This window comes from Mus caroli, chromosome 6 (assembly GCF_900094665.2).
Source record: "Mus caroli chromosome 6, CAROLI_EIJ_v1.1, whole genome shotgun sequence".
Classification (NCBI taxonomy): Eukaryota; Metazoa; Chordata; class Mammalia; order Rodentia; family Muridae; genus Mus; species Mus caroli.
In genome coordinates, this window is record NC_034575.1 from 78,146,267 (window position 1) to 78,157,832 (window position 11,566).

General features: G+C 43.2%; 1 protein-coding gene across 4 annotated transcripts in view; it reads left to right on the forward strand.

Annotated features, from left to right (window-relative positions):
• Window positions 1-11,566, forward strand: part of Gcfc2 (GC-rich sequence DNA-binding factor 2) — a 36,925-nt gene that overhangs the window by 17,565 nt on the left and 7,794 nt on the right. The window contains exons 7-14 of one of the 4 annotated variants that reach the window (XM_021164992.2): window positions 923-1,046; window positions 2,532-2,613; window positions 3,230-3,342; window positions 4,105-4,304; window positions 6,191-6,341; window positions 8,039-8,157; window positions 9,662-9,738; window positions 11,457-11,523. In XM_021164992.2, the coding sequence (XP_021020651.1) occupies window positions 923-1,046; window positions 2,532-2,613; window positions 3,230-3,342; window positions 4,105-4,304; window positions 6,191-6,341; window positions 8,039-8,157; window positions 9,662-9,738; window positions 11,457-11,523 (933 nt within the window). Of the gene's footprint in view, window positions 1-922; window positions 1,047-2,531; window positions 2,614-3,229; window positions 3,343-4,104; window positions 4,305-6,190; window positions 6,342-8,038; window positions 8,158-9,661; window positions 9,739-11,456; window positions 11,524-11,566 lie in introns of those variants that run through there. The other 3 variants (XM_029478482.1, XM_029478483.1, XM_029478484.1) reach the window with 3 other exon arrangements.

Consider the following 11,566-nt stretch of genomic DNA (forward strand, 5'->3'; position numbering starts at 1 on the left):
TCCTCTGTGTTCTGTGCACTCTCAGTGCTGACTTGGGATCCTCTGTGTTCTGTGCACTCTCAGTGCTGACTTGGGATCCTCTGTGTTCTGTGCACGCTCAGTGCTGACTTGGGATCCTCTGTTCTGTGCACGCTCAGTGGTGACTTGGGATCCTCTGTGTTCTGTGCACGCTCAGTGCTGACTTGGGATCCTCTGTGTTCTGTGCACGCTCAGTGCTGACTTGGGATCCTCTATTACCTTTTGCAAGGTACTTTATTTAAGCCCCGGTACTTTAAAAGAAAACGATCGTTAAAGTAGTTAAATTCTCCTATATCTATTCTATCCATAAAATATTGCTTTGTCATCATGTTGTCAGTTGGTACTGTGGTGTTTTTTACAGTGTAGATTTTTCTTCATTCATCCTTGAATTACACTTCTGAAATGCTACTGGCTCACATGGACTGCTGTAGCTATATTCCTGGAAGCAGCAGGCATGAAGTAACTGCTCCTGAGAAGGAGGATTCCAGTTTCATCCAGTCACACATTCGGGAGCATAGCCCTCTTCTCTGTCCCTAGTGACTCTCTTCCATTTTATCAAGTTTATTCTGGTGCCAGGACTCAAACCTGGGGCCTTAGACATGCTCAGAAGGCATTGTGCACTCAGCTATAGCTCAGCCCCGTTCTTCAGATTTTCAGATTTTGTCCGCTTCCTCTAGTATCCTTGCTATCTGTCGGCATTTCCCCCTCAGCATTCTCTGACAAGGATCCTTCCTTTTATCCATCTCATAAGCACATTCTCCTCACCCCATATCATTTGATTTCATAATTTGTGACTTGCACTAATATTGGAACTATTTATTCAAGAATTGAATGTATACATGTGATTACAAATACATGTGATTACAAATAATACCTTTTATACTTTTTATAATTTGTGTTTCAGATTGTCAGCATTGTGGAACTAGAATCATCCATGTACACGTTGCTTTTAAAACGGTCAGAAGCACTTTTGAAACGCAGGCAAGATGAATTAAAATTCGAATCATCATATTTGCAACAGTTATCACGTTAGTGTTTTTTTATATTCCATTATTTGTTAAGCTAAATTTTCATGGAGAATAAAAATATTTTTAGTTCTATATTTAAAAAGAAAAAAAAAGCTATTTACTTGAGGGGAGGTTGTTATTGCTGTGAAGAAACCCCGTGACCAACAGCGGGTCAGGGAGGAAAGGGTTGATTTCCTTACACTTCCGTGTCAGAGTTCATCCTCAAACGCAGTGCGTGCGGGAGCTCAGGCACAGAAGGAACTGGGAGGTAGAGCGGATGCTGAGGCCACGCGGGTGCTGCTTGCTAGCTTGCTTTCCGTGACGTGCTCAGCCTGCTTTCTAATAGAACCATGGACAGACCCAGGGATGGCCCCACCCACAATGGGCTGGGTGCTCCCCGTGAATCACGATTTAAGAAAATGCCCTACAGGCTTGCATACAGACAGACCTTCTGGAGACATTTTCTCAGTTGAGGCTCTCTCTTCTCTGGTGACTCTAGCTTGTTTCAGTTCGACACAGAGCTAGCCAGTACAAAAGCTTTTTCTATATTTCACATTAATCCTTCACCCCGCACCTGGCATTTGAAGGAGGAGTTTCAGTATACCTTGTTTAAGATTAAAAATAAATATGAGACTCTCCAGTCACTTAAGCATTTGAGACAATTTTTAAGTGTATTTTCCTAGGTACGTGTGTGTGCCTGAGTATATGTAAGTGCATTTTACGAGTGCAGGAGTGTTCAGACGTCCAAACCGTGTAAGTTCCCCTGGGACTCGAAATCTCTAGACTCTGAGCAGCTGCCGTGTAGGTACTTGGGACTGAACCCTGGTCTTCTGGGAAGACAACTACTGCTCCTAACTGCCGAGCCGTCGCCCAGACTCCTCCACACAGAGTATTTATATGCCATTCAGTGAACAGAGAGTGGTTGGAAATGACTCCCCAGCAGTCGAGCTCTGTAGTTGAAGGGCTGCGCAGACTGGTGAGCCTCAGCAGAGTTGGTAAGGAGTGACCTCTCTGCTTCCTCACGCCACACTACTGCTGCTGCACTAGTGTCTTAGCTTGGGTGCTTAGGGAATGAGATCCCATGAGGCTGACAAGGAAGAGTGAAGTGGCTGTCAAGCTCCCGCCCACATTTGGTCAGTTGTAAACAGTGGAGTGTGCTAAATAAAACGGGCCATGGTATAAATAAGATGTACGCAGTATAACTATCTCTAGTATATGACTATGGGGGAAATTGGGGTAAACTGCTAGAAAAGACACCTGCTATGGCAAATGGCATACACCAGGACGGTCCATGTGCTTAGGCCAACAGCCGTGATGACTGTGAACACTGAGAGTTAATGGACATTACATTGTATGGCATAACAAAATGTACATTTTGAGCACATTACTTGTTCTTATACACACACACACACACACACACACACACACACTTCATGAAGTTACCTGTAGCTTTAGTGATTCACTGTTTTGAGACTGTAGTACAAAGCTAATTTTGTGAATTAACAGGCAAAGATGAGACATCGGCAAATGGAAGCTTGGCTGTGGATGAAAAGGATCAACGGATGTTAGAAGAGATTGAAGCTCGAAGGTATCTGTATAAAGTGCAGACTTAACACACTGAGCACGGACTTGCTACTCTTTCAGCAGAATTAGCTATGTGACAATCACCCAGCCCGGCATCCCAGTTTTCTTTTCTTTTTTTTTTTTTAAACAATTTATTTATTTACTATACATAAGTGCACTGTAGCTGTTTTTCAGACACACCCAAAGAGGGTATCAGATCTCATGTATCAGATCTCATCACAGATGGTTGTGAGCCACCATGTGGTTGCTGGGATTTGAACTCAGGACCTTCAGAAGATCAGTCAGTGCTCTTAACCACTGAGCCATCTCTCCAGCCCGGCATCCCAGTTTTCAAGAATGATGTAAGACCAAAGCTGAGTTAGTTCAGCTGGCCTCCAGCTCAGAAACAAACTGGAGCTTAGGTGGAATGGGTGAGGTGGCCTTTGTTAGAGAATTGCGTTGAACTAGAAATCACTTGTAACAAGTGTGCTCTCCGTAGGAAATCTTTACATTCAGGGAATGAATGGTCTAAGGTGAACATTAGAACCAAAGCGGCTAAGGAAGCAGTGTCCGAGAATAGTTACATGATGTGTCCAAAATACTAACATTGTTGACTTACTTTACTTTATTGCACAACACAGGATGCAGAGAAGACAGGCCAGGGAGCTCTCGGGCAGCCGTGACCATCAGGAAGGGATGTCTAGTGATGATGAGCTGCCTCCTGCAGAGATGACTAACTTCCACAAGTGCCAAGGTCAATTGCCAAGATTCTAACCTATTTTGAGATGTTGAAATAGTGAGGAAGGCTTTGTTGTGGCTGCCTTTAAATCCATATTACTAAGACAGGGAAATACAAGAAAGATGTAAACATTTTCTGCATAAGATTTGCTGCCCAGTCCACCTATCAGGGGCATCTACACCTCTAATAAACCTTACAAAAAGAAAAAAAAAAAAAGGAAAACCTTGAAAAACAAAACATACTTGCTAGTTAGTGAAAGTACAGAGACCTAAGAGGCTTCAGACCTCCATGCTAACTAGAGAGTTCACTGAGATGCACAGTTGGGAAGTTGGCAATGTCTGGTTTGAGGGTTTAATTTAATCAGCTTTGTGATGCTTTGACTTTGAGTTCATTATAATAAAGTGCTTTTTAAAGTAGTTCCCTGACTTAGTTGTGCAAGTTACAGACGATGCCATCTAAGGAAAGCAACGCAGCCCCAGAGCCCACTGTAGCCCAGCAGGCAGCAGCAATGGCGCCCTGGGAGCAGAGCTCACAGCACTGCCTGTCCCGAGGCAGCAAGAAGTATATGGCATTTCGGCATATATACAGGAACTCAATACACAGTAGGATTTATTACTGTTGATATTATCACTTTTGGTATTAAAGTGACTTTTTAAATAAAATGAATATATGAAATAACAAAAGTTTCCAGCCCAGTTGGTTAGGTAGCAACTTGTGACTGTTGGTAAGGAAACAGGCTTAAAATGCATAACATAAAGAGACTTACTTTGTTTGCAGGTGACATTTTACAGGATTGTAAGAAAGTTTTTGAAGATGTGCATGATGATTTTTGTAACGTCCAGAATATTTTATTGAAATTTCAGCAGTGGCGAGAAAAGTTTCCTGACTCCTACTATGAAGCCTTCGTTGGTTTCTGCTTACCAAAGCTTTTAAGTCCCCTGATACGAGTTCAGTTGCTTGACTGGAATCCTCTTAAGGTATCAGTGTTTCACATGTGACTGTCCTGGTCATGTCAACTGCTTTTGTGCCCTTGCTGTCAGGTTAGGTCTAAACTATCACAACCTTAGCCTGGCAGGATGGCTCAGCATATAAAGGTGCTAGCTGCCAAGGGTTATGGCCTGACTTTGGACTCTGAAACCCACGTGATACAATCCTTTGGCCGTTACACATGCCATGCCCTTCCACCCCCGAGCCCCGCCCCCTCCACAAGAATGAACATCATTAAAAAGCAAAAACAAAACCATTTACACTTAAAGTTGTAGATAAAATTTAGAGCCTTGGAACAAGTGTCCAGAAATGTATACTCTAAACTGTATTACTTGGGATGATTACATGATGGGGGCGGGGGGGGGGGGGGGGGGGGGGGGGGAGACAGACACAGGGACAGACAGAGAAAAGTTGGAGTAAAACCTAGGGCCTTCTGTATGCTAAACAGTCATCAAACCAGTGAGCTACATCCCCAGCCATCTTGCTCGATTCTTAAGGCATAGCAGGACCAAACATCAGTAATTCAAACACATTTTTAATATTCTTATAATGTGTGAAAATTTCCCCAGAACTTTGTAGTATTACGTTTGGTTAAATTTGACTTAAAAAAAAAAAACCTGTTCTGAGGATTGTGAAGTTGGCGATGACAAACTGGAAAGAGTTGGGTAGCAGAACACTGCGGAGGAGGAGGGCTGTGAGAGAGGCCTTAGGGACACGCAGGAATCTGTGGGGAACACACTTTCTTGAAAGTGGGGAAATGCCAGTTCAGGGTGAGTACCCTGGCCTTCAGACCTAGATTCAGAGCTGAGAACTTACTTATGGAAGTAATAGGAAATGTAATATAGGGAAGGTAACGTGGTGTTGTTTTTGTTTTGTTTTGTTTTGTTTTGTTTGTTGAGACAGGGTTTCTCTGTATGCCCTGGCTGTCCTGGAACTCACTCTGTAATCACTACCGCCTGGTAGTAATGTGGAGTTTTTAAAATGTTTCATTACATATATACTGTGTGGCTGTGTGTACACATGCATGGCACGCATGTAGAGGCCAGAGGACAGCATATGCGAGTTGGTTCTCTTCATTATAGGAGTCTCAAGGATCCATCGTAGGTCATCAGACCTAGCAGCAAGTGCCTTTACGCTCCGAGTCATCTCAGGGACTTGAAAGTAACGTTTTAGGAAGCCACTAGACATAGCTGGATCCTGCATGCTGTGAATGAAGCTCTCTAAGGAAAGCTCTGAGCGTGAGCTTACAGAGTAAATGATGGAGAGAGAGCGTCAGCGTCTCCTCCTTGGTCTTAGTCATGTGACTGCAGGCTTCCTAGGCCCACACCACCTTCCAGAGGAGAGCAAGGTCATCTCTTTGGAACTATTAGGGAATGCATGAGCAGCACCTGGAGTTAGCCTTCCTGGATCATTCCTCTAGAAGTAGTAACAGCCATTTGCTGTTTACTGATTGGCTAAGAAGCTAAACCACATGCACATTACACATTCATTCTTAAGTAAAAGGACTGAAGTCAACTTTGCTTGAGGCAGATGAATGAATTTTACCAGTGAATTCCAAGTGCCTAACTCAAACACGTTATTTCACTCTTGTCAGAGTGCTGCCATTGCTGGTCTCTGAATGTCCTGGCACATAGTGGACCTTTGTCACATTTTTGTTGTATGATGAATGCATGAAACACAGTTCTTAGTTATTCTGCCTCGCGATGCTGGGATGCCGTGCTTCCTGCCTTACCTTGGTGGCCCAGTGGAGTAAACATAAACACTAAAACGTGATTATTCTCTTTGAGCCTTAGGGAAAGTCTAGGGATTTTGGAAAAAGTTAACTTACAAAAACACACATTTAAGAATGTATAACTTTTCTCATCTCATCTTATAGATGGACTCCATAGGTCTAGACAAGATGCCCTGGTTCACAGCCATAACAGAGTTTATGGAGAGCAGCATGGAAGATACAGGAAAGGAAGATGGTTCTGATAAAAAAATCTTGTCTGCTGTCATCAACAAAACAGTTGTTCCTCGCCTTACAGGTAATCTTAATTCTCTTATAATCACAAATATACTTTTAGAAGCTTGGAGATACAAGGAAATACTGTATTAGAGAGCAATAAATTTCAAATTGACCTGCTTGGAACATGCTTGTTTGTGCAATTGTTGGCTGTCCACAATAGTAGTGGTAGTATTTGAATATTTTTACCATATTCCAGAGAAATGAGTTTTGAACTTGACTAAACTTTGAAGATGATTATTCATTCTGATGATTTTCTTTTTACCTCTCATTCTTGAGCCGTCCATCCCATGGCTATTGAGCGTCGGTTCTCTGTGTTCTGAAGACAGCACTCCCAGGGTGTGCTGAAGGAGCCATTGTTGGGCAGGGGAGCAGGAGAACACTGAGAGTGGTTCTGGGGTTTTGACTCAGTTGCCTTTTCCTGACTTGGGAATCTGAAGGAGGTAGTTTAGAGTGGAAGTGGCGAGTGGCGCTCTGGTGGCTGTGCCGGTCACTGAGTGGGGTGGTAGATGGTAGATGGTAGATGGTTGTTGAGTGTACCAGTCAGAGGAGTTCAGGCAGGAGGCAGCTGCGTGTGGGTGGTACTGAATGCCACAAAGTGATGTGAAATATTAAGGAACTGAATGCAAGAAGGAATGAGAAAGAAATTATCTCAGTCCTAAGGGCCTTTTAGCATTTAAAAGCCACAGAAGTGACAAGTACCAGCCAAGACCAGAGAGGATACCAGGAGGACAGTCAAAAGAAATTATGTCCCAAAGTCAAAAAAATATTTCCAGGGAGAAAGGGGCCTAGTTGTGGTTGTTGACAGCAGTCACACAGGATTAGAATCACCCCTTGGAGCTTACTCTACAAATGTCCTGTGGGACTTGAGAGGTGCACCTGCCACTCTAGAAAGTGCAGAGAGAGGCCTAACTGAGAGGATTCCAGGAACAAACAAGAAGAAGATTAGGAGGTAGACATCTAGGCAGTACTTTGAGGAATTTTGTTTTAAAAGGAAAGGAAACAGTGGTCAGTACTGGAGAAAGTACTAGGGGGTTGGGGCTGGAAGATAGTGCAGTGTTTAAAACTCTTGCCCTCAATAGTGAGGACCAGCGCCTGGATCCCCAGGACCCACATAAAAACATGGTAGGCATGGTGGCTGGCATGTAATGCCAAGTGTTTGTAGCATGGAGACAGGATCCCAATAGCAAGATGGCATGCCAGACTCGCAGCCATTGGCCTCAAGCTTCTCTCTCTCTCTCTCTCTCTCACACACACACACACACACACACACACACACACACACACGTCAACATGCATACATAGCATGAGGACAGGGAGAAGAAGGAAGGAGAGAGATCCTTCAACTGCAAGAAAGAACCAGGAAAATCAACCAGCGAGCAAGCAGGCCAGGGAAGTAATTGCTTACTTGAATTTTGGGAATTTGGTTAGTATACCTTCCTTTAAAGCTACATTTTAACTGCATATTACAGGAAGAGTTACTGAGAAGGTGAATCTAGTGAGGGTTGTAGGTTAACCTGACAGGTGTAGCAAAACCCAAGGAAGAATAATTGAGGGTATATGCAGAGGAAATGGTAAAGATAGAACTTGGAGCATATGCAAATAGTGTCATGATTAGCTATGGATTTAACCTTACGATGGCGTGGGATAGGATGTGCTAAAGACTTTGGTAACTTGTACATGATCTAGTAACTTGTGTAACCACTGAACGTGTTTCAGATTTTGTAGAGATCATTTGGGATCCCCTGTCAACCTCACAGACAAGAAGTTTAACAGTGCACTGCAGAGTGGCTTTTGAACAGTTCGCTTCTGAAAATGAAGTTAGTAAAAACAAACAGGTAATGATATCTGCAGACTTGGGGTTTAGCTCAATGACAGAGTGCTTGCCTAGCATGCAAGAGACCCGAGTTCAATTTCCAATACCACAAAAGTAAATAATGTATGCATGCTCAGATTCTATTGTGTGGAGATATTACCTAGAAAGTCAGAATTCAAAGAATTTAAAAGATGGGGTAAAATAAAATTTGCGTTTTGTTCTTGATGTTCTAAAAATTGATATAGGTCTCTTGAGATAAATAGTACTTATGGTTAAGTGGAAAAAGAAATAAAACCCTGCCCTTCAGGAAAACTGAGATGGGACTAAACCACCGAGATCTGCCTGCCTTGTGCTGGGATTACTGGCATGTGCCACCATGTTCGGACTCCCCTTAGACACAGCTAGTACTACAATGGGTCACCACTGTTGGGTTTTGTTGTTGCTTTGGCTTTGTTCTTGTTTTACTCTTTATTGATTAAATTCGTCCTCTGACCATTTCATGTGTATGTAGTACATTGCTTACTCCCCCCCCTCACACCCATCTCTTGTCATCCCCTCCTCCTCCCACAGGTCCCTATGTTCACATCTTTTTGTTTTATTCTGTTTTGCTTTGTCTTGTGCCCATCTGATTCTAACCAGGACTGTGTATGCCCATGGATTTAGAACTATCTATTGTAGCCTATGGACTGCAGTAATTGTCCTTTCCCTGGAATGCATCAGTTGCCAGTAGTTCCTCAGGGAGGGCTAGGGCCCTGTGGCCTCTCCAATCCATGACTGGCTCTTGGCAGGCCCAGTCTTCTGTAGGCAGCCTCTGCTGCTCAATTCTCATGTTTGCAAGGGCTGTGCCATGACCTGAAGACAGTATTTCATATCTCTTCTCCCTGTCTTCTGCTCTTATATCCTTCCCATTCTCTCTTCCACGGCATTCCTTAAAGAGGGTGGTAGAAATGTCCTATTTAGGGCTGAGCACATGAGTATCTGCATTCATCATTGTTTACTGCAAAGACAAGCTTCTCTGGTTAAGTGTGAGTATCACATGTCTATGGGTATAAACATAAATATCTAGGCTGTAGTTTGATACCAGCTAGCTAAACCATTTTGGGGAGGTTGCCCCTGGGTCTATGATCTCCCAACCACCGGGTTTCTAGTGTCAGATACTACCATCTTTGTTTATGATTCTGTACAAGTTGAATACAAGGTCATGAGTTGTATTCCAGCAGTTCCATTTCCTTGTGTATACCTATTAACTGCTCTTACACACACTGAAACTTCTGCAAGGTATTTTATAGCATCATTAAGCACAATGAACCCTCTAATTGGAAACCATCAAATGTCTAATGAGTAGTATTCATGCAACAAACTGTATAGCAGTGAGTGATGGAGTGACAACCACATGCATCTCCTAAGTCCTCACAGTATTATAACATCTGGCTCTAACTGCAGACCGATTTGCACTATTAAAATTACTTGATTTAGTTATTATATTTATAATTATGGCTTGCTGATGCTGTTCACATTTTTAATAGGATTTACTTAAATCTATTGTTGCAAGAATGAAGAAGTCAATAGAAGATGATATTTTTATTCCTCTATACCCAAAGAGGTAAGAGCTCTCCATGTTTATACTGTTTGTGATAGCTTTTCTTTTGAGGGTAGTAGGGTAGGGTAAGATACAGCCTGATGTACCTCAGGCGGTCCTCGAACTGTAGCCACCCCGTGGTACTCCCAGGATGGAAGTTGGGGGGCTTGGGACAGGACTTTGAGCTTCCTGATTATCTGAGTCAAGAAGAGATAAGATACCTACAAATAAAAATGCGTCCCAGTGGGTTTTGTTCTGTACTCTTTTAGGTAACTAATATGTTCTCGTGGTTCAGAATAGGAGTGCAGTTAAGTTGTATTCAAGGCAGTCGTTTCTGAGCCTTTTGACTAAAATCAAGCATATCTTTAAAATAATTTAAAAAAAGGGGGGGGTTGTTTGCTTTTTAATTTATCTATTGTGAGCATTTGCCTGTGTGTATGTATATGTACCATGTGAGCATTTGCCTGTGTGTATGTGTATGTACCATGTGAGGGCCTGCAGAGGTCAGAAGAGAGCATTAGCTCCCATGAAGACGGAACTACAGGCAGTTGTGAGCCACTGTGTGGGTGCCTGGAACTAAAATCTATGTCCTCGGCAGAAACAGCAAGTGCTTTTAACCATCGGACTATTTCTCCGGTCCCTAAAATGAGGTTTATTTACTCTTAGACTTCTGAATGTAGTAGATTTTGCCATTCATCTTATCTCTGCTGTGACTTTATCTCCCCCTCCATGTATAGCAGGTGAAGTATATTATAAGCAGGTGCAAGCACTTTTGTACCTTTTTCACTTGGTAGATAGTTGAAGTCATTTCATATCCTTATGTAAGTAAGTTTCTTCACTTTTTAAAAGTTCCTCAATAGGCATTGTCTTGGTTAGGGTTTCTATTTCTTCAGCAAAACACCATAACTAAAAAGTAACTTAGGCAGGAAAGGGTTTATTTGGCTTAAGCTTCCATATTTCTGTTCCTCATCGAAGGAGGTCAGAAGAGGAACCTGGAGGCAGGAGCTGATGCAGAGGCCATGGAGGGATGCTGCTTACCGGCTTGCTCCACCTGCTTACTTATATATAAGCCAGGACCACCAGCCCAGTGATAGCACCACCCACAGTGGGCTGGGCCTTTCTGCACTGATCACTTACTGAGAAAATACCTTACAGCTGGATCTCGTGGAGGCATTTCTTCAACTGAGGTTCCTTCCTCTCTAGCTTAAGTTGACACACAAAACCAGCCAGTGCTGGCATGTTGGTGTCCTGTAACTGGCCGGCACATGAGTGGTACTGTCTTACTAGCAATGAGATTATACGCAAACTGTGCAAAGGCAATCATATCTTTGCAGAATCCACTGTCAGCTGCCTGCGGGTGCATTTGTAATTCTTGCTACATACCATCAGAGTGCCTTGATTCACAATTCAAACAATCAAATAACAGGGGCCTGGAGACATCACTGGTGGCTTACAGTGTCCAGTGCTCTCCCACAGGACTAGAGTTTGATTCTCTGCACCTCGGTTGGACAGCTCACGGCCATCTGTAACTCCAACTCCACGGTCACCCATGGCCTCTTCCAGCCTGTGCAGCCACTGCACTCATGTGTACAAACCACACAGAGATATACAAATGTACACAGAATTCAAAACAAAAACAAACAAGAGTCCTACTGTTGAGGCTTTATTCTGAGAGAATAATGGTCCTGTGTATTCCCTCCCTCTCCCCATTTCTTCCTCCTTCCTCACCGGTCTCACATTAGCTCTGAAGAAGGAAAAATGTCACCACACTCCAAGTTCCAAGAAAGGCAGTTCTGGGGGGCTCTAAAGGTAAGCAGTTCTGGGGGGCTCTAAAGGTAAGCAGTTCTGGGGG